Source organism: Phlebotomus papatasi, chromosome 1 (assembly GCF_024763615.1).
Source record: "Phlebotomus papatasi isolate M1 chromosome 1, Ppap_2.1, whole genome shotgun sequence".
Taxonomy (NCBI): domain Eukaryota; kingdom Metazoa; phylum Arthropoda; class Insecta; order Diptera; family Psychodidae; genus Phlebotomus; species Phlebotomus papatasi.
The window spans coordinates 18,344,246-18,368,690 of NC_077222.1; the positions used below are offsets into that span (position 1 = coordinate 18,344,246).

At 33.7% G+C, this 24,445-nt stretch overlaps 1 protein-coding gene across 1 annotated transcript; it reads left to right on the plus strand.

Moving 5' to 3' along the window:
- The first annotated feature begins 914 nt into the window (after positions 1-914).
- Positions 915-23,466, plus strand: LOC129798023 (uncharacterized). Its single transcript, XM_055840966.1, has 8 exons — positions 915-1,130; positions 1,664-1,764; positions 14,961-15,060; positions 15,157-15,254; positions 18,904-19,515; positions 19,988-20,241; positions 22,430-23,112; positions 23,179-23,466. Exons 2-8 carry the CDS (start codon positions 1,743-1,745, stop codon positions 23,342-23,344), a joined length of 1,935 nt encoding a protein of 644 aa, XP_055696941.1. The 5' UTR covers positions 915-1,130; positions 1,664-1,742; the 3' UTR covers positions 23,345-23,466.
- The last annotated feature ends 979 nt before the right edge of the window (positions 23,467-24,445 follow it).

Here is a 24,445-nt window from a genome sequence, read left to right on the forward strand (position 1 = left end):
AAGTTTTTATAATTCTTTAAGTTATTTCTTGATAAAAGTCGTTGTAAAAATCAAAAGATACTTCTCTGTAAAATATTTTTGAAGATATTTCGCAAATATTTGCAATGTTCTTGAATTATTGTGCAATTTACTGCATTATTGCACTTCAAAATCTACTTCAAACGGACTGAAAAGTTTATTTAAAAATAATTTTAAATCGAGATTAAATGTTTTTTCACGGAATATTTTATGTTGCTTTATTTTAAACATACATCTTATAGAATTTAGAGGCAAATTCTAATTTCTTCTTTGGCAAAATTGTTCATTCTCTACGCTTCTTATTTAATTTTAAATGGACAAACGTAGAGAATCGTTGTCTACTAGTCAACTGTTGGAGGTCAAAGCCTTTTCTTCCTATTCGCGCCAAAAGCAATTGATGCGGCCAATTCACGGATCTGTTCAATTATTAGAATCAGAGATGATTTCTAGCTTTCATCCACAAATCTTGCCAAAAAATCTCTATGATTGCAGAAATGTGTGAGAATTAGCGCGTTTTTTGATGTGGAAATTGCCCCTCAAGTTAATGAGCATCGAAAAGCATATAAGGGGGAAGGCGAATGAGACATAATTGCAGATGGAATACATTGACCTTATATCACGCATAAAGTGTGCAAGATCATTTACCAAATCACATGCAATTAGTCATTCGAATGCGTCTAGCATTGTATGGAAAAACTGAGTGACGATCACTCTTGGGAAGATCACATTGGGAAAAACAGTGTTGAAAATAATTTTTAAGTATAATTGTAAAAAAAAGTGCAGTTGGTATTGAAGTGTCGTGATGAGCACTTGAAATATTTACGCGGGTTTTTCAACCAAATGATCACCGCAATTGCTCATTCATGATCGTTAACTCTGGAAGTCTCTTGATTGCCGGGGAGTTTAAAGCGGGTTTTCAAGAGCACGTCGTGTCCAAGTGAATGTTTGACTGGGTTGGCAGAAGATCCGAGATCGCCTTCTTGGTGGACAAGAGAGGTGGCCGAAAAATAAACAACTTGTGCGATCGCAACGGAGCGATCAGTTTGAAATACCACCTGATCGGGTGAAGATCACAAAATTTTCTCCTCTTGTGTAGACGTCTCCAAAAATAAGTTAGTTTGATAAAAAAATAGTAGATTTTTGAAAATATATTTATTTTTTTATAAGTGCGATAATTGAGATAAATTAGCAATATTCCTGTGTGAAGTGTGTGCCCTAGAAAATTGTCCGCGTGAAAGCTTCTTCATGATCTATTGTGATCATTTTTCTCAGCTTATTGAAAAATAATCACAAAATTTCACTCTCTGGTGTCTTTCGGATAGTCCATCATCATTAAAATAATTTTTCTGATGATTTTTTTTTGTTGTTGTTGGAGGAATTCCTTGTCACCTTCAACATTAAACTTTTCTATAAATATCTAAATATTTTTACATCCGATATTGTCTTTTTAATACAAGCTACTGATCAGTGGTTATTTTACTCATAAACAAATATTTGCTGTCATTGAATCACTTAAGACCAGTCGTTGACAAAAATATGTTGTAATTCATATGTTTGAATCCATATGGAATCCAACAAAAGAATTTATGATCAATGAAGATGATCAGTGATCAAGTCAGTGATCATGTAAATTAATTTTCTCTAGGTTATTTTTTTCCCATTAAACTCTCTGTGCAAAAAGGACACAACATACATCCAACTCAGTGAATCTAAAGTCAGCAAAAATGTGGATTATTTCTATATTTGGTGAGTAATAATCTGGATTTTGAGTGACACTATTTGCAGTGTAATCAATATTTTTTCTAAGAGAGAGAGGCATAAGAAAAAACAACAACCGAAACTTTCAAGGTGAAAATTAAAAGAGCAATTAATGCGGAACTTGTGCAAAAGAGCTCTTGGTGGTTTTTCAATCGATCACCCTGGTGCTAATGCTTCTAATCCTCTTCTATTTTGACTTAACTTGGAGTTTATCAGAATGAAAGTGAAAAGTGAAGAGCGCGAAGTAGCTGTAAGAATGTGGAAAAAAGCGCCAAATTCTCACACGTTACATCCGTTACATCACATGAAATATTTGTGAACAAGCTTAATACACTTTATCTTAATCCATTTGTGTAATTAATTTTATTTCCACACTTCTTGCCAGATGGTAAGATCGTTGTTTTTACAAATACAATTAACTGCAGATTTATTTGTAAAATCGGAGTTGATATTAATAGATGAGATCTGAGATTAATATTAATTTGAAATAATCTTGAATCAATATATTTTTTTAGAAAATCATTTTACGATAAACCGTGTTATTGAAAAACCAATAGAAGTATAATTAGATAATCTGTTATTTTGCAAAGTTAACCTATAAGAATGCGACAGAACGTCCCTTAACCCTTTAACGACGAGACAGTTTTCGTTGACCAAAAATCAGCAATAAAAATGTAACCCAAAAACAAAACTTGTGAAATGGCTTACATCTCACCTTCGAAGAGCCAACAGAGTCTGATTTGGTATATTTTTTGTCTCTATGAACGATAGAGAGAAAAATAGTCCAAAAATTTAAGTAATTTTTCTGACTATACCAATAACCGATAATTTTCACTCTAATGAAAAATATTAAGTTTGAGTATTGTACTTTTTCCAAAACGGTTTTGCTTAAAAAAAAGTTGGAATTACAAAAAATAATTAAAATTAATTTTCATTATGAGAATTTAAAAATTCGTATTTTTTTAGCTTAAAAATTTACTATTATAACAAATAGCTGGAGATTTGCAAAAAATATCCTAGATTCCTTCAACCTTCGACTTTGCAATTACATACAAACATAAGAAAAACGTAACTTTAGGTAGTCAGGTAAAATTATTTTCTTTATGGGACACCGGTGTTCCAATCGTCCTTAAAGGGTTAAAGAATCTGGATCTTCTGAAAAGATCACAAGAGTTTCGAAGATATGCATTTAATTTTTTTTCTTAAACAGAGACGGGATGTCAATTCTATGTCAAAAATTTTGAAAGTAAATGTAATTAGACTCACGGATAACAATTAAAAGATCTCTCATGCTAACAAATTTCTATTAAAAAAAAACGAAAAGGGATTCAAACTTGGGATCCTTGCATTGTACCGAAACGCTCTAACACTTAACCTCTTCCGTGTCCAAAAAAAATGTCATGTAGTTTTTTCAAAAAATAAACATACTAATTGATATGCCTGTATGTTCTTTTGAAATAGAGCAGCAACTTTATAAATACGTAAAAATTATTTTAAAGATAATTCAGAGAACAAATCCGGCGATCGTCGGATAAGAGGATCTGGGATTCTGAAATTCTCGGATTCTGAACTGAATCTCCTGCCATTCGACGATCACTGGTTTTGTTCTTTGAATTAATATCCACGTCGGTTCCCTACATTATGTTTTAAAGACACTAACAAACATTAGAAAAAATCGTTTAGTTGGTGTAAAATTTTATTTCTATATAGGAGTTCTTTATATTCTATTATGACAAATAATTTTTAACCCCTTTTATCTATAAATTTAGTACATTTAACGGTGAAATAATCACTTATCATCGTTATACCCTTATGGACAGCTTGTAGAAATGCTTAATTTTTACCTAAAACAGCTTTCAAAAAAATCATTAAATTCGCATTTTATGATGTAATAACAATTTGATGATTTTTCTAAATCCGTTTTAGGTAAAAATTGAAGTTTATTGGCAGTTGTCCATAAGTGTTCAACGTTCATAAGTAATGACATCACCCTATTACATGTGAATACGGAATAATTTTAAATTTTAATTTTCTACAATTAGAGTAAATTAAGCTAATTCAAAACATGCTCCAAATGGAAATTTTTCGCTACTCCAAATGGAAACATCATTGTTTTCACGATAAATACAGTACTAAATTATTATATTTATATATTTTCTATACCACAGTTTCATTTTTAGTTAATTTTGCTCAAAATAAAGCAAAAATCCATTCATATTCACAAATTTTACTTTGTTAATTTCTCAGAAAAATTAAAAGTGTACCTTTTCACCATGGAATTTTTCACCGATCGACCATGTTTTCCAACGAAAAACACAATGAGGTGACAGGTGACTGTTGTTTATTCGTTTTGTTTAACATTTATGCCATATTTCTGGCTAATTTTAGTCAAATTAAGTGATAATCTTTATTGTAAACGGTACGTGAAGTTTTCAAATGAAATAATTACCCATTTCGTGAACAAAAAGGGTTTTTCTGAAGTGTCTGCAAATGCTTCAATAGGAAACCCCGAAAGTATGATATTTTTGGAGAGATTTTCTTATTGTTTTAGACGGGAAAGATGAAAAGACCAGGAATAAGAACAAATCTTGCACTCAGGAGCAACTCAACAAGATTTTGGAAGCCTTTCGTCGCGGTTTCACTTACACTGTTTGTCTCCAATTAGAAACTTTGCCTTGTCTCCATTGGATTAATATGTTTCCAATAGAAGCATTTTACACTCGCGTATTTTTCTTGTATTTAAGAAGTTTTCAAATTATATCAAAAGAATTTTCACTGAACAGTAACATTCTAGAAGAGTCAAGGAGCAAATATATATAATTTTCTTCAGAAAAAAATATCAACTTAATGTGTTGAATCTTTTGTCAAAGTTAAAGCGTCTGGAAATTGTTTTGATTTAGAACATTTACCCTAGGCATTATTCAACCACATTCTTAATGTCCATTTTCATCACTCATTATTATGTTATAGTAACCCTAATAAATTAAGTGGCACACTAAGGATTGCAAGAGTTTCAGTGAACATTTAAAGATAAAATTTTCGTTATAAACCTTTTAAAAGATACTCTGAAAGACTTTTTTTTAAGTTTTAAGGCCAGTTATTTCGCTTTAATGTATTTTACTTAAAGTTTTTAACTTCCAAAGTCACGCAATCATGAGAATAGCTATACAAAATTATCTAATTTTTATCTATTAAATCATAATTTAATCTCAACTCTGATTGAGAGTGAAGATGATGGTGATCAAATCAGGCAGACGCTGGAGTTAAAAAGCCGAAAAGTGAAATTGATTTGTGACAAATGACCAATTGGGAGAGATAGCAGGTTTTCCCTCCAACGCTATTGAACTTGAAGATGCGTCCAATTGTCACATCTTCGACGGCGCGAGATCGTGTGTTTGCGTTGTTGTGGATGTAAGAGAATGTCCAAGATGAGATTTCATGAATTTTATTGCTTTATAAAAGTTTGCATAAATTTAACATATATTTCTCCATCGCAGCAGGAAAATTACTGATCAAGTCAAAGAGTTAATGTATATAGTAAAGAAGTGTTGCTGGATGATCAGTTCCGACGATCACGATGGATCCATATTGAGTGAAAATTTATTTGATCAGTGATCTTTCATGCTCTTGCTAAGTAATATTTCGCTCGCAAAAAGTGCCAAAACACGGAAACACCCACAATCATTGTTGATCGTGTGCTAATGAAGATTTTAAGTTGGATGATCGCTTGAGGATGGCTGATCGCGCTTTGGCGCCAAAGATGTGTGTCATCTTCATCGGGCAGAAGAATGTGGGTATTGCGCAAAGGAATTTGTCACTTTTTTTCTTGTTGCAATCGAAAGGAAATTTTGTGATCAGCCAAAGATGCAAATACCAACGACCTTCACAAAATTGAATTTATAATTCGTTGTTGTCTCTGTGTAAATTAAATATCACCACGATGATAAAACAATAATGATGATGTCTACGAATGGGCTGATGACCATAAAAGAGATGTTATAAAATAGAAAATCGAATCGAAATAGAAAGTTTTGAGTGTCATCAAAGGCTCAAAAAATTGTAAATTTTGAATCTCTATTAAAAATTTTCAAAGTCAAATATATATACAGCGAAATTTGCCATACAAGAGACAAATAATCAAGATGATTATTGGATGTGCTAAAATGATCATTTGTGCGCGCGGAATTCTTTTCCGTGTGTTGTCGATTTATAAAAATCACTTCTTCATTCAAATCATTCTTTATAGTTTATTCACCCTTTGTGTTTGCAGATTATTCGCCAATTTATTTTCTCTCCTGAGAAAATAAAAGATGACATCAATGTTCTAATCACTAATAATTAATTCACGGACATTTATGCCGCAGAATTCCGGGTTTCTGAATTTTATATCTCTTGCCCATTTTTCGCGCATTTCATTTTTATCTTACGGAGGTGCTGTCGCAGCTAAATTGGGCAGACATTTGTCTCTTCATCCCATCATCAAACGTATCCCGATGCCCATTGCCAATCTATTGGGTGATTTGATGAATGGATTAGTGCGACATATCAGTAAATGTCCAATAAATTTACAAGACAATTGGTTAAAATTCGGTGAGATCAGAACATCATAGAGATTAAAATTCCATTTTTGGCACCACAATCCGCATCTTTTCAAATTTATTGCGTATCTGCCAATCATTTTAACGATCACCTTTGACTCCAGATTTTCAGGATGATCACTCAACTTGGAACCGATCAAAAGAATCAAAATTGACAGACATTGTCTTATAAATCGCTTCAAGATTGCGTGTGGTAATTTTTTTTTCGGTAGAAATATTGGCAGGTTTTTTTAAACAATTTACAGTGCAATTAGACGGGTGGAGAGAAAAACATTCCAAAAAGATTAAAATAAGTTTTACTTTTCAATTAGGGTAAAGTGATATAATTTGGAATTAGTGTTACAAGTTGGACAATTCGCCGGTACAAGTTGGACATGGCTTTTTTCTTGATAAATACAGTACAAAATTTGTTTTTAAGCAGAAGGAACCAAATTATAAAACTAAAGCTTTAAAAAAATATACAAATAAAAATGAAGTACTAAATTTATCAAGACAAAAAGCCCTGTCCCTAGTACCTTTTATTTGATCTACATATATATTAACTTTGGATCTATAATAGTTAAATAAATTAGTTTTAAAAGTATTTTTTAGTACATGCATGTACTAAACATATATTTTTAGTACTCATTTGCTGTATACATACAAGTTAGTTAAAGTCGTTCGATCTGCACTAAAAATCTCAGATTCGATTCCCTTTCAGGTTAACTAAAAATTTATTATATTAAAAAAAATTCAAGAAGATTTTTTTTAACTTTATAACTGTCATTTGACACCAAGAGTATTATAATTGATTTTTCCAATTCTATAAATAAAGAGTAAACAATATCGACTTGTTTAAACTTGTTTGAAGGTGTTTAAAGCAATAAAATAATATGAAACGATCATCTGGTGCTAAACGTGTTCTAAATTTACTAGTGTTTTTGTTAGAATGATGAATAAATTATATACACAAATTATAATTCTCACTAAATATTAAGCATATTTAGATATTAAAACATTTTAAAATAAAATATAAAATATGCCCCGTAGTTTTTAGTATACAATTAAGAGATGCAGAGAAACTGGTCATAATGATAGAGGAGATGATTGGTGCTGAATTAGTTCTCTTAAGACTCTTAAGAGAACCTTAAGAACATTTTATTAACCTTAACTTTAAGAATTTTATTAACAATTTTTCATTCATATCACTTTATTTATCTGACATCTTTCTTGACAGATATCAAAAATCGTTTAGTGAATATTTTTAGTACATTAGTATATTAGTAAATTAGTCAAGGGGGAGATATTAGTTGAAAAATCGTGTAGATCACTTCCAGCACTTCCTGAATTTGTATGGAAAACGTCAAAGACTTCCACACTTCGGGAAGTGCCATAGGTGATTTCCAGCACTTCCTGGATTTCTAAGCACTCCCAAGCATTTCTAGCGTTTGCATTTAAAAGAAACGTCTAAAATCTAATTTTAATTTTCTTCAACAGTTGGATTATAATTATCGGTGTTTTTGGATATCGTAATTGCATTTTAGTTTAACTGAAAATAAAATCTCTATTTTAATAATTTTTCTTAGAAGGATGTTTTTTTGTATTAATCTAGAAAACTTATTCATGAGGAATTTACTCTGCAAATGTCAGTGTTATAATAAATATTTTTTTTCAGGAAGAATATATACTTATAATAAAAAAAATGTGTTATTCACTTTATTCAAAGCTTTTCTTCACCATTATCTAAATTTTAAATGATATTTTAATTTGTCAGTTGTAATATTCCAATGCAACTGAAATGGTGTAAACAAAATGCAAACAGTTTCATTTACAATATTCGTTTATTTAATATTAAATTAGTGCAAAATGATGCCATACGTCACAAAATTTTATAAATTAGTACACAAAAAAATTATAGTTATAAAAAATTACTTCGGAGGATTTCCGCTAGAGCGTTTTGTGTTCTTCACCAGTTTTTTTTTTATTATTCAAGATATGGAAAACTTAGAAATTTAATCAGAAGTAAGATTAATTTAGTACATTGGTTTAGTACATTAAAACAATATTTTACGTTTTTAGGCCATGTCTTAAAAACCAAAGAATAAAAATTAGAAATATGATAATTGCGATCTGATATAGTCAAATTTGTTCTAAATTTTAATTACAACTCTTAAGTTGTTTAAACAGATTTTTAGTACAACCTAAAAGGTGCTAGACATTGAAACAAAAAATGGCAATGAAGGCAATGAATGAAAATTTAAATGAATGATGTCGAATTATTTCAATATAATTAGGCTTTAGCTCTATTATTCTTTATTTAAATTAGTACACTTTCTAGGTGACACATTTTCCGAACATTTACAAAATTTTTCTTGAATTATTTATGCATTATTAAAGTTTAGAAGAGCAACTCTTGTAAATTTTAACATTGAACTTTTTATATGGGAAATATGATAATGTTATGATGAAATTAATTCATTTTGCTATTCATATGCCATAGTGAAGCATATTATTTGCAAATACTAAAGCCTAGTTTTATGATTTACTGAAAATTTCAATAACGTTTGGAAATTCCGGTAGATCTGATCAAATAAAGCTTATAATTTGACTACTCATCCCACTCATTAAAGTATCATATTATTTTTTTTAGTGTAACTAATTCCATGTTAGCTAAAGAAAGTGTGCAAAAAAGCTCCACGTGCTTTCTAACGCCTTGCCCGTGTATCTTAATTTGAATTTAAGTTCATATATCAAAAATCTTCTGGCAAAAAAAATATTGACAAGACTTTTTCATCAAAAATTCTTGTAAGAATAATTAATTTAATAACTCCTTTTGGGGAATTTATCAAAAATAATAAATTGTTCTCAGAAGACTGAAAGATGTTAAACACAGAAGTTCTTTACCGTTGAAGATGTCCATTCTTTTAGGGTGTGATTCATCGGGGAAAGGCACAGAATGTTGATGAAGTATTTACAGGACAGGTTCCAGAGGGAATATCGGGAAGTCCTAGGGTCATTTCTCAGCATCACGTGCCGGTGGCAGAATTCATTAACCTTTCTTTTCGCATGAGAAATGCGATGACTGCAAAAGTTTGCACGCGCTTTTTTGAAGATGAGAACCGGATGGGTTCTCGAGAGGCATTAAAAACGATAAATTTTGTCATCATATGGGATTGGAATCAAAATGCAAAAGACGTTTGTCTCAAGACGTGTCTTTCGGGTTTTTTTTCTTCTTTTGATGAATTTCGGACAAATTGAAGAAGCTACAGATTGCGCCACGTTGCAAAATAAAAGCCAAAAAATTAAGTCATGGATATGAGATTGATGATGATACACTGTGAATGCATTAGTCGATCAAAGAATGGGAAAGATGGATAAAAATGTTATTGCAAAATATTGAGCTAGACAAAATCGAGAAAGATCAACTTTTTTTTTGATCAATTCAGCGAATTGTTGAAAAAAGTCCGCGACGGTTGCACAAGATTAAAGCTCTTTTTTACTGATGAAAGACGCGTGTGAAGAAGACGAAAAAAAGTAAAACATTAAAGGTGAGCAGCTTTGGTCAGTTGATATGTTAGCACCAACGCTCAAAACACCAACACTATGAGTGACAGTCGATCGTAAAGACTTTACTTTTTCCTCAATTTGAAAGATAGTCATACTTCCGACATTGCGTCAGGTCAGGGTTAAAGATGTGTGGCTGTTTTTTTTCTGCTCTCACGATGATGCTACTGGCTGAAGAGGAAGAATTTCATCAATGGAATATCAGTCTTTCTTTGCCATTTGTCTTACTAATAAAACATTAATTATTATTCTGTAATGCCAATATCCAGAGATGATAATTAACAACGTAAACTTTTGCTAATGAGCTTCATCAATATAAAAAAAAAGAAAATGTACGCAAAGCAAGGGAAACGGTCTTTTTCTGCCACTGCAATCAATAAATGCCGGAGGATTGTAATAAAATGCAAATGGGAATTTCGCAATATAGAATTTCCGAATGGGTTTAATTTAATTACCAAGGAATAGTTCTAACGGTTGGTTTTTTTCTGTTTCTTGGAAATTTATTGTCTCCCCAGAGATTTATTGATGTGTAAATTGCATTAGGATCATTAAAACAGAACACTCTATTTTATGGTTCTAGTCGTTCTAGTGGTTAAATTTAGCGACAAATTTGTTGATCATTATTTAGAATTTTCCATGAGTCTTCTGTATTTTCCCAAGAATTGCAAATATACAGTAAAATTATGTTTCTTAGTTGAGATAACAATCTTAATTTACTGCAAAATAGATTTATGACATCATGTGTTTTTATTGGTATATCAGGTATATCATTCACTTAATTGGCATAGAAAATTAAAATTTTTCGCAGGGATTATTGAACTTAGCGGATTTCATCTGGTATGATATTTTATGATTCAAAATAAATAATACGAAGGTCTTGAGAAATATTGTTTCAAGATTTTCTCAAGAAATAATGCTTTAAAAAGTCATTGGGTGTCACACGTGCCACTGTACTAATTGAGCAGTAAAAATCCAATTTGGCCAGCTAAAGATCAAATTTCAATAGTACACAATAAAAATTTAGACCTTTAAAAGAAAAACTATTCTACATGCCAAGTAATTATACAAATTAGACCCATTATGGTAACAATGTAGGCTTTTTACTGAAGAAAATTTAAGATTTTATTGACCATTTGATTTATTGCTGACCAAATTTGAATATTTATTGATAAAATTTAATTTTTTCTTAACAAAAATGATTTTTGTTAAATCTTTTCGGTAGGGTAATTAAAGGTTCAATGTTCGAGCTTAGTTCAAAAATCCGTGCAATCGCTTGATCAAAAATCGTTGGTTTATTTTCACATAAGGGCATAACGAAGACGAGACAGGGAAGGGCTCTTGTCCCTTTTCCCTAAACAATATTCAGTAATTAATAAAAGAACACTGAGATTTAACTCATCTTAAATCTCAAAAAACTAAAGCGGAATAATCCAAAAAATCATTCAAAATGCATTTAACAATATAGTGAATTTTTCAAAGAATATTGCACAAAATTTAATACTAAAATCCTGAAATTGAATTTTTAGGAGGACTTTGGTGGAACTTTTTATGAAGTTATATATGTATATGATAGCAAAATCTTAGATGAATTTAACCAAATTTTTTTTAAAGAAACTGTAGAAAAGCATTCGTAAGGGAAGAGCACCCGGGATCGGAATGTTGAGAGACATGCTCGCTATTTAGTTAAAAATATAAGCCTCAAAATACTTATTGGTAGTCTTGTGTTGTGTATGCTAATCGATATATTAGTAAATCCATTTAACTATATCTGTGCACTTGAATTTCAAATTTTTACAATAAATTAATAAGACAGATGTAACTGTAACTACTTATTCTGCACCTCGGCTCATCCTGAATTTAATGAGGTGTCTAACGAAAAATTGGTTTTATAATTTAAATCTGAGTTAATGTACAGCAATCTTGTGAGAGTTAAATGGTAAAAAGTAATAATTTTTTAAAAATTCATTTGAAATGGTGCAACAATAGCCCGACGATCTGAGGAACACTTCCAATCGCTGGTAGTCTTCCCTTTTCTTATGGTGAATTTTAAAATGAATATTTTAAAGCAAAATTGAAGCTTACTTTTGATCTATTTGACTTAAGAAAATCTTATTACTCATTGAAAAACTAAAAGAAAAAGGTATGTCATTTAACCAAACAACTTAAAATTAATCAAACTAAAATTTATGTACATTTTTCAAGTAAAGTCTTCTAAAGTTTATGGTCTAAAGAACATTTCTTTTAAATGTTCTCAAGTCTAACCGCAATGTTGTCCAAGAAAACCTATTTCAGATCCATGAAATCGTTTTTCTTTAAACCTTAGGATTAGCTAAATTGTTTAACTTTTTATAATTTTACTTAGGCGTTTTTTTCTTTCCCCACGCCCATCTGCTCCTTTACTAAAACCAGGGGCATGATATTTCCCAGGTTTCCCATATGTTTCTAGCGTGCCGAAAACACTTTTGAGTTTAGCTGTTTTCTGTCATTGTAGAACGAATTACAGTGCTGTCTCTCTATATGCACAGTTTGGGTACTTTTTTTTGATAGTTCTCTCTCTGAATATGCACAACTTTTTTTTGAAATTCCCAGCGGTTTTTTTCTTTCTTTTAATAAAATATCATTTTTTTTATTGTTCTAGAATTTCCCGTGTTATTTTAAATATAATATGAGACAGAAAAAATAAAATTAAGAAAATTAAAAACAAGAAAAATTAGTTACCAAGAAAATAATTTTCTTTATTACTTTGTCAAAATGTAAACAAATTGATTTTGAATGCAGCCGACACAAAAGCTGTGCATATAGAGGGTGTGCATATAGAGCGACAGTACTGTAGCAAAATATACTTATACAAAATAAAAGCCAATTTAATAACAAAGAGGCAACCGAAAACCCCAAATTGGCGACCTACGTAGTTTCGGAGATATCTCGTGAAATGTATACGAAAACTGGAAAAAATTTACACTAAAACCGGTCGCATTTTTCAGAACTAATGTCACCCCCCTGACTAAAACTTTTTTTTTGTTTATTTCGAAAACGGCTTCTAGATTTTTTTTTAATTTTAGAATATGTTGGAGGTAGTCAATGTGAAGATAAGATTTTGCCAGGGGTCAGTTCTCCATTTCGGATATTCCGATGCATCTAGGCCACCAATTGGGCCCCTTATGCTTCCCCACTCCTATTCTATCTTATCCCCCGATACGGGTAGCCGCTCTATATCGCAGCTCTGTGTGGACAATCAGTGCCGTTACTATATCACAGCATCCCTTCTCGGTGTGTGTTTGGGATCAGTGACAGCGAATATTTGTATCGACTGAAGTACCGCTTTCATGTCGAAACTCGTTTTCGTACCAGCCTCTATTGTTTAGGCGGTTCACTTTTTTTTTGCCAATATGCACCATTGACAATACTATTCATTCATTCACTGGACGAATTCAAAGCCGATATGGCATGAGAAATCTTTTTCTACTGCTGCTCAGCTTTGAACCCCAGACCTCGCAGTCATAGAGCTACTACTCTATCCACTGACCCACTCGAGGCCCTAGTCAATGTGAATATTTCATACATAGGCAGGATAGGCAGCTATGACTGCCGACAAACATTTAAATATCGAATTTTCGAAAGTCAAAGTTAAACTACATTGATTTGCCTCGAAAATCATGCGAAAATGTAATTCACGGAGAACTCTTTCTTGTAAGTTCTAGCACTCCACAAAGCTGGGATGCTTTGCCACCCCTTCGATTTGAAGTATTCAAAGAATTCAAGAAAAGCAAATGAACTAAAATGTTTTATGAGAATTAATAATAATGTGGAGTGAATAATTCGTTAATATTAAAAATATAGAGAAAAGACAACAGTATAGAACTATAAAAAGTAGGGGAAAGCGCGCTACCTTCGGACGATTTATGCTTCGCACAAATCTTTTTTTCTCAATGTATTATAAATAAATTTGGCCCATTATAATATTTATATTATAATAGCTAGTCCAGTGCCTCAAATTTTCAGAAAAGAGCAATGGGTAAAATGGGTGAAATCCATAAAGAATATAAAGAAGAAATTGAATTGTCCGAAGCTTGAGTCGTCCGAAGGTAGCGCGCTTTCCCCTAGTCGAAAGGTAATTAATAAGAATTGTTAACAAATCTTTTCAAAGGAAATATTTGGTGATCTTCATAAAACTACCAGGCGTCTCCATATTACAGAAAATCCTGTAATTAGTAATTTCTAGATATAGAAAAGCCTTTTACAACAAATTTGTCATAAATTTTGATTAAAAATTTACAAAAATAATAATTAAAAGCGAATGAAATCTATAATAAAAGAGTTGATAAAGCTTAATAAAGGATTTTTCAACGATATGAAAAATTTTACCAGGCGCCTCCACTATATAATATTATATAATTGTTAATTTTATTATTTTGATGGGGAAACCGGAAATCGTCGGGAAATGAGATCTCTCAAGGAAAACTTTTCCTCAACAAAAATTGATGAGTTTTCCTTGAGAGATCCGATTTCCCGACGATTTCCGGTTTCCCCATCAATATAGTTATCCTCACGTCGGTTTTTGCTGCACAATGTTAATTTTATTATTAATTTTTATTTTGAAATTACTCATATTGTATATAGAGACTTTAATTTTAATCAATTCAAAGAAGGTTTTTCAGTAATATACCACCAGGCGCCTCCACTTTCAGCATTACCGCTAAACATTCTAAAAATAGCCTCAATAGTGTTAAAGTGTATTTCTTTTATTCAGTTAATTTTCTTATCACAGTCTGGCGTAAAAACGTTCTTTGGAAAAACTTGTTTGATACATTGAATACAAGTTGTTAATTTTCACTAATTGCTTTTACAAATGTAATTAAATTATGAGCTCTTCGCATAAGAATCATACTCATGATAAATTATCTTTTTGAGCCGGATACTTCAGAAGGAATGCTCATAAAACCTTAAACTTGTTTAATAAATCACTCGACGCACGCCTCCACGTGCCATTTCTTTATGTGTTTTCGAATTTTAATTTTTGACATTTTGTGAATTTTCTTTCAGGATTAATCTTACTCATCCTGACCACGATACCACCATCAACTGGGGATGTCAGCCACCTCGCCTTCAACGGCGTAAATAATCAGTATTTCAACGACATAAGGTATGCAATGGCGCCTCAGAATTCTCATGAAAATGTCTTAATATCTCGATGATCCCACATTTTTTTTACCTGATAAAATCTTTTGTGCGTACGCAGTCTCCTGAGGAATGCCATCCGGGGCGAGCCGAATGTGGACTATCCAATCTACAGTCAGCCACCGGCTACGAGTTTTAGCTGCGCAGGCAGGCACGACGGTGAGTTCTGAGCAATTTTTAGAAGATTTATTCACCAATCCCGGAACAAGATTAACACAAAAATCACCACTCTTTTCTTCTCAATCTTAACGGATTTCTAGCGTTATTGTTTCCCAATAGAGTCGTGGTAATTTAATTAAATTCCATTTTATTTTATCAAGAGATATTCTTGCTCTTTTGATTTGTTTAGCTTTTTATAATAATCATCTACACAACGAAATTGCCATCGTCGGTGGCATTTCTTTGTCGGATGAAGAATTGATATTAATATCACATAAAATGATGAACCTGTTTATATTTTCTGGTGTGAAATATTTGAAATAGTTGATGGTGGAGAAAAAGCTTCAGGGTTTATCACAGCCTTTTACTTTTCAGAAAATATTCAGATTTGTTTTTATTTTGAGGAAGAGAAGTTTTTTTTTCTTTTGTCAACGTGTCACAAGGAGGACTTCTTGATGAGGAATTCCTCAAATTGAATTGCATTTAATTGGATGGATTTTATAGGGGCTTGCGAAGGTTAAACTTTTGAAGGTGGTTAAACCGCTATTTAGCTCATCTTTTTGCTTTATTTTGCTCCAAAAGATCAGTTCGAATTGATTAATTCGACATACCAAAAAGTGTTAATGACTATGATTGAGATCTTTATGATTATCTTCCTTGATACCGTTTAACCTTCACCTACAAGCTTTTTAATTAGCACTTTAACCGCGCATTAACCCTTTCCAGACGATTGAGTCATTTGAATATGACCCTTAAGAATAGTTTTTTCACACATTTTATAAGCGTATAATTTTTTATATATTCTTTTCTCTACATAAATACATAGCTCATAAAATGAATAATCATTCAAGGAAAATATGCAATAGGTTTCTAGAAAGATTTATGACCTCATAAAACTTCCAAAAAAATTCAAAAATCATGATTTTTTTTGGCGGGAATTGAATGTTTCTTATTAGAAATATTTTATGTTTCTTAAATTTAAAAAGCCTTGCAAATGCTGTTATCAATATTTTTGGTTGTAGAAAAAAACGTATTATAAATAGTCTTTATCAAACTCAAGTGCTACTAAGAATAATTTAAGGCAAAGGCGCATCCAAGATTTTAGTAAAAGGGGTCCAAACTTGAAATTTTGTCACTTGGTGTTTGAGAAGAATATTTTTGGAGGATTAGTTAAGGAACAAAATTATGTAATTTTCTTCAAAAAAAATTAACTTAATATAATGAATCTTCTGTTTCTGTCAAAGTTAAAGAGTCTGGAAATGGTTTTGAATTAGGACATTTACCCTATAACATTGCATTTTTTTAGGAAATTTGAATAAAAGCCCCAAAGTCCTACAAAAAAAAACTATTTTGAAGTTTTATTTATTAGATTTTGTGCAATGTTTTTTTTTTAATTCACCATAAATCCGTTTTAATTCCAAAATTGAATGATTTTGGGCTTTTTGGAAAGCTCATAAAGTTCAACAAAAAAACCTTTTAAACGAGTAAAGGTGCTTTTATTCGGTGAAAATGTCTTGGTAAGCTAAAGTAGGGGAAGGCTTCCAGGCTTCGCACACACTCTGGCTTCGAACGCTTCACATTTTTCATTACTAATGAAACTGACCTATTTTTTCAGGAAATGTGACTTTAACCCTTTAAGGAAGAATGGGTCACCCGTGATCCATAGAGAAAATAATTTTTCCTGACTACCTGAAGTTATTTCTTTTTAAAGTTTGTACCTAATCACAAAGTAGAAAGATGTAGGAATCTAGGTTATTTTTTGCAAATCTCCAGATACTTGCTATATAAAAAATATTTAAGCTCAAAAATGACGAATTTTCAAATTTTCACGTTGGTGCTTGAATTTTAATATTTTTAATATTTTTAATTTTTTTTAAGCAAAAACCTCTTGGGACTAGAAACTATAATAACTATACATAATATTTCTCAACAAAGTAAAAATTATAGTTTATTGGTATTTTCAAGAAAGCTTCATAATTTTCATGGGTCATATATGACCCAATCGTCCCTAAAGGTAAAAAAACACCGAATTTGTCTGTAGTGGATTTTCGAAGATTTGAGGTTAGACTGTTTCATGTTTTTGTATATGTGTGCGCAAAATAGTTAATTATTCGTGTAATATTGTGTGATATATCAATTAACTGAGATTTCCCAGTGCAATACTGACTAAAGAAGGTAATATTTTGATAATTTATAAGATACTTCTGCGTATATGTTGTAAATACATAACTTTTTACTCTTGTAGATGACTTCAAAAATGTAAAAAAAATATCATGATCAATGAACCCGAAATCATCCGCATATTATGCCCGGAAGATAGCGATGATGCCGACAATCTTGTCCTGAACGAAAGCGACATAATATGTTTGGAAGAAGACGTGGATGAAGTGGACTTTGAAGTCTTCATCGAAAACGCATCAACTCCGGAAGAACTCCCAGATCCACAGCAATGTGCAACTGTACGTCTGAAATTCCCAGAGACAAACAAAATTGCACCTACCCATTACCATCAAACATGTTTCGCAGAAAACTGAGGTGCATATGGTGCTATCAGAAAAAAGGATTATAAGACCAATTGTATTTGTGAGGCATGCGACATTTATCTCTGTTACCAGTATTCGCAATTGTTTCTATGAATATCATAAAAATTAAAAATGCATTAAATAATACATTTTTTCATAAAAATTATTGTTTTCGTATACAAGTCTTCAAGAGACTTTGAGACCAAAGATTGAATGAGATTTTTTAAAATAAACTTTTGATCGTTTTAATTTTTACTCGCACTCGTTTTTATTATTACAAATATATTCAAGTTATTTATCCTTCAAAAATAACAGAGCAAACAATTAAACTAGTCGTTTGGAAAATTTTGTGCTTTTTTACCTTTAAGGACGATTGGGTCATATATGACCCATAGTTTTCTAGGAGTCCTAGGGATGGGAAAATTTCTTTTTAACCGTAAATCTCTTATTTAGGCTAAAATATCGAGGGAAACTTGATTTCATTGAATTTCGCTCAGCGGAAGGCTTCTCGTCCTTAAAGGGTTAAGCTTTCAAAATATATTGATATTGATAGGCCAGATCCATCAAATGAATAAGGGTAAAATATGAAATGTTCGAATCTAGAGTGTGTGCGAAGCCTGGAAGCATTCCCCTATTCTTCAATTATTTTGGGTTTGAAGCTTTTTCTAAATTTCTTTGAAAATTGTATAGACGGGAGGCAATGGTCCCTCTTTGTCCCTTCCTTGCTACGACCTCGATTGAAGGATTTGGAGGATTTCTAAATCTCGGGGAGGTCTTTCAGGTTTCCCCTACATAATTAACTTTTTCATAATTTAATTCTCGTATTCCCTAACGTCCAATGTGATTTAATAAGCAGTTGAAACTTTCAGAAATATTTCAACAATCATGAAAAAGCTCAAAAGCTTAAGATTCTCGAGATAGTTTATGAAGAGAGATCGTTGCGCCAGAGAAACAGGTTTTTCTAAATTCATCTTTTGGCATAATTCACTGAATATTATGCTCTTATGCTAATGCAAAAATCTATTTTTGGCTCCACATCCGCAATTCTATGACTCTTTCTCTTGAAGTCTCGCCCTCGCTTTCATCATCAGGGATTTCAAAAGAAAAAAAAAACTGTTCTTTTTCAGGCTACTATGCAGACACTCAGGCAAGGTGCCAGGTCTTTCGTGTTTGTGCTAACACGGATCTGACTGGTCAGGGATTTGCCTTTCTCTGTCCCAATGGCACATTGTTTAGTCAGAAACACTTTGTGTGCGATTGGCACTACAATGTGGATTGTTCACAGAGCCCTGCTTTCTACTCGAAGAACGAGCAGCTGGGCAAGAGAATCGAAAGCCATGAGCATATGATGACCATGGTCAGGTACATGCAAAATTTTGTCATGACACGACCTTTTGCCCAAAATCAACCCTCAACCAGTCAGAGTGGATCCTCCTCATCTGTCTTCCGTGGTAATGGAGGTGCTGCTGGAGGTGCAAATTTTGGCGCCAATTTGTTCGCCAATGCCGGAGGATCGTCCTTTGGACAGGGATTCAGAGATTCATCATCCTCAGCCACAAATTTCGATGCTTCATCAAACAGTCAAGCTCATCATAAGATTTACGTCTCAAATCTTGGGGAATTGTCAACTGAACCCGGATCTGGATTTGATCTTTCCAAATCGAACATTATCAATCAGAATCTTGACTTCCAACAATCCAGTATATCAACAACTTACAAAGGACACGATTTCAACAGTGGTAGAGATTTTTTTTCTTTAGGATTTTTACTGTGTTATCACACTTGCACATTAAAATTTTAATGTGATTCACATTAATTGTCGCTGGTGAGAGTCCAAATGTGTAATTTGTGTGTTTGAATCATTTTATATTTAAAATTTGATCTATTTGTTGATAAAAAGGTAGACTTGGCCCGCAAAATTTGATATAAATTTATTTATAGCATTAATGCGAAAAATTAATGCGATTTTTTCTTTAATTTTTTAATGTGAAAAATATTTATGCTTTAGGTAAATTTAAACTTATTTTTGCAGGCCAAGTACACTTCTTTATCAATAAATAGAAAAACCCCAAATATTAAGTGACTCAAAGATACAAATAACATATTTGGACGCTCACAAGCGACAATTAATGTGAATCACATTAAAATTTTAATGTGCAAGTGTGATAATGCCGTTATAGATATAGATCCTAATAAATTTCAATCTTCCAGGACATTCAAAAGCCAGCTCTCATCCTTTCCATGGAAAGTTCAATGCTGTCTTTTCGGGTTCAGGGAACCTTATTGGTTTAGGTGGGCAGGTTTCTGGTGGAACGGGGAAATTTTCAGGATCTGCAGTACAGTCAAACCCAATCTACTTGCCGCCCCGTCCGGAAAATACCTACATCCCTCCAGTAGCTCCACAAATCACCCCAACTGGAAGTACGGGAAATACTCAAGTATTCCCAACATTCCCAAGTAATTTGGTAAGTTCTTGGATAATTTTTCATCCTCTGATATCTGACTAATTCCTCAAGTATTGTACAGACTCAAGACTTGACCGACTTCGGACTATTTCCTGAAGACTATCTCGAGACTCTCGAGGAACATACTGTGAAAAACAGGGACGTGAGTAGTCAAGAAAGTTTTGCGCGAACTGACCATTTAGCCACGCTAAATGGAACCCTTGCCCTTAAAGTTCCTGCCCTTGATCTTCTTCCTCCATTTCTTGATCCTATCGATCCTGTTGGAGTTATTAACAATACCCAAGCGGTGAGTCTGGAGGGAGACAAGCGCAATATTGTCCCTCTTCCGACAGACTTGCTTCCTCCTTTTGATGATCCTGTCTTGACAACCACCCAAATCCCTAACACCAACACTCCCTTCAGCATTTTTGTACCAGATGAACTGACGACAGAGATTGAAACAACAACCGAAGATGTTCCAGAGACTACAATTGAAATTAAAGGCATCGAAGAGCCTGAGAAGGATTTATTGCCTCCTTTTGAGGCCAAAGATGTAGGGTTGATACAGGAACAGACAACTTTGGTAGAGTTTGAAAGCATAGGTACGACAACTGAAGCTTTGAAGGAGGATAATTCTGTAGAAGAAACAACGCTTCCAATTGCAACAACTACTGAAAAGGTTGAAGAGGACGTTCCTATGATTAGGCTACCTGCCACAGATCTGCTTCCTCCTTTTGAGGGTAGAAAATCTCGAATAGATCTTGAGGATTCTATCAAAGAGAAGACGACTCTTATGATGGAGACTACGACAGGAAGCATTGAAGAAAGCAGCCCTAAAGTTACAGTGCCTCCGACAGATTTGCTTCCTCCTTTTGAAGGAAGAAAGTCTCGAATAGATCTTGAGGATTCTATTGAAGAGAAGACAACCCTTATGATAGAGATCACAACAGAAAGTATCGAAGACGACAGTTCCAAGGCTAAAGAACCTCCCAGAGATCTGCTTCCTCCTTTCGAGGGTAAAAAATCTCGTACAGAACCTGAGAACTCTATTGAAGAAAAGGAAGAAAAAACAACCCTTATGATAGAGACCACAACAGAAAGCATTGAAGAAAACAGCCCTAAGGCTAAGGAACCTCCTACAGACCTGCTTCCTCCTTTTGAGAGAAGGAATTCTTCAACAGAATCTGGAAATTCTGTAGAAGAGATGACAACTTTTGTATTTGAGACGACAACAGGGAGATTTCAAGAAGACATTCCTAAGAAGCCAGCATTGGATCTGCTTCCTCCTTTTGAAGATCCAGACGAATCTCCGCAAGCAACCACAGAGAAAATTCCTGACATTCAAACCTCAGCAAAACATTCCACAGAGGAAAATCTCCAGGAAATCTCAACCACAGAAATTGCTTCCACTTCCGTATCCCCTGAGCCTGCGAGGACAGAAACTGCCACAGACTTTACAGAAATCTCTACGGTCTCTCCAGGAGAAGATACTGCAACCCCAGAGATTTCTGTAACTGATCCTATCGATAGACAAAATTTCATAGGGAATGCCATTGATCAAGTTGGGCAATCTTCTAAAAATGATATTCCCATTCTTGTTCTGGAATTGTTGCCTCCAAAGGAGGACTTTCCAGTAGTGTTTGACCCAACAACTTTTCCCACAACTCTTGCCGATGAGGAAATCCAGGCCAGAGAAGTGAATGAAGAGCTAGTGAATCAGATGGATGGGTTTTTTACCAATCCAAATTACACAGAGTCTCCGGAAATCCCTACGACGGAAAACGCAACGGTTTTCCCAGAAGAAATTACAATGACTACCCCAATGACTTTTTCGACTTCCCAAGTGACTCAGACGACTAGGAGACTTACAAGAACCAGGACAACAACTCAAGTTGTCCCTAGGGGATTTCAGACTACGAAAAATTACAATATGACCACGACAGTGTCTCCAAGAGACAGTAAAGACTATGCCAGATACTTGAGGAATCGCATGAGACAATTCCTGTACGTTTCCCAACACAGTCCAGCTTTTACGACTCCCACTGTTCCTGGTGGCTTTACAAAGGCTCCCAGTCGAGTAGCCACTCGAGCTGGAAGAGCAGGACACATGGCCACAAGACGACAGACATCTGCAATGCCAGAAACTTCCACGACTGCCAGTACTCAAGAATCTCTTGAATTTTCCACTAAATCTACTTCTGATCTTCAGGTAACAGCACCCCCGAGAGTATCCACTGTTCCCACAGTGCCTGCTCGGCCTCCACAGACAACTACCGTCACCACTACTCGATTCCCTCTTCCACAACCGACAACAACTCCTCTTCTGGACATTCGGTTTGGTGATGATGATTCTGCAAAGACAGTCATGACACCGTCGAAATACTTTGCCCTTCCTCTATCTCCAGTGGAGATCAAAGAGAGAGAACTGAAGAAATTGGGTCTTTTGAACAGAAAACCAGAAACTCAGGATTCTGCAAAGGAAGGAAGTGCCTTCTTCCCGCAGAGAGTTCAATTTCCCCAGAGATTTACTCTTCCAGCTGTACCACTTTCAACGGGATTCTCTCATGTGACTTCCCATCAAACCACCCCAGTCGTTTCGACATTCCATCAGCCTACTCTCTACCAACCCCCTCGAGCTACCAGTCTTCCCAGTAGATTTTCTTCCAGTTCATCACAGGAGAGAGCTACAGACATTCAGATCATTCGAGCAAATGGCTACTACTTCAATGATCCTAGAGAAAGGAAACAGTACTATGATGCAGTGGCACGTGGCCTATACAATGATCATGGGAATGGGTATGTGTACATCAAGCCTCAATTCTCACAGCTTCAGGAAGTTCCAACGCAACGTGTACCGACCGTGGTCAAGCACCATGAACTCCAGCATTCTGGGTACAATTTCGGTAGGAATATGTATGCTGGGCATTTTAATCATTTGGGTACCTCGTCTGATTACAGTGGCGGTCAGGCGAAATTCCTCGGGGCCAGGGATACGGAAGGAGGAAGCATTTTTCGCGGCTATGATTCCTATGCAGCACCTCTGAATCATGTGGGTCAACTGCCATCTGACACAATCTACCATTCAGCCCAGTCACAACCCCAAAATACCCTCTCACACTTCTGAGATGCCTCCTTAGCCAACTCCTCATTCCCTTTTAGCTCATAATTTAGCATTTAATTCAATTCTCTTTTGCCATTTTTTTGTCATGCGAAAATTCGAGAAAATAAAACGTCGGATAATTTGAATTTTAATTTGTACTTGCATGCTAGTGAGTGGGTTTTGCGCGCTGGAATGGTCTGCGCTTAAAAATTTTCGCCGGCTAGTGAGTTTGTTTTCACTCAATACCCGGCCAACACAATGTTAACGGTGTTAACAACTAGCTGCTTGTTAATAGCAATAGTAACAGAGTTGTTAATGTGCCGAACAAAGATCACCAACTTTAACATGAAAATGTCATAGGATTGGCGCTCGTGGTGGATGATAGATGAACTACCTAACAGAATTCTAACAGCGCTGCTACCATTCTGTTAATTCTTTTTTACTTTCCATTGGCTCATTTTTTCTTATTTTATTTTAAAAGAAAAACATAAATTCAATGAGAAAAAATCTATTTTATTAAAAAAAAATATTATAAAAAATTCATAAAAATAACTTGTTTAAACATTCAAATTGGTTTTTTTAGTTATGTTTAAAAAATTGCATGGATTTATAAATTACAAACAAAAAAAAAACGAAAAATATTAAACAATTTAAACTTAACTTTTAAGGATTACTAGGCTTAGAATAATATCGCTGCTTAAACGCCCTCGAGACTCGGTGATTGGGAGATTTGGCAGCTTCAGAAGTTTTAGGACTTTCATTAACTCATTTTTCCAGGATTCTGTTGTGAGTTGTAACGTTATCGGGAACCCCTCCTTGTGTAAGAAAATTGTTAAAAATCCTGGAGTAGTATCTTTGAGAGTACCCACGCAGCTTCTTGAACACCCTATCTGTTACAAAGAAAAAAAAAATGTAAGATATCATAATAATATCATAATAGATAAGGCGTGAACAGAAGAGGAATGAGATTTGTTCACTTGTCTCTTGGCCAGATTCTTGTTAAACTGCGAAAGAATAGTTGTAAATCGCGAGTTTCATAAGATTTTATCAACTATTTTAGACTTCTGCATAATTTTTCAGAACAAAAATCACTGAAAGAAGAGTAAATATTTCATAAAGGGAAAT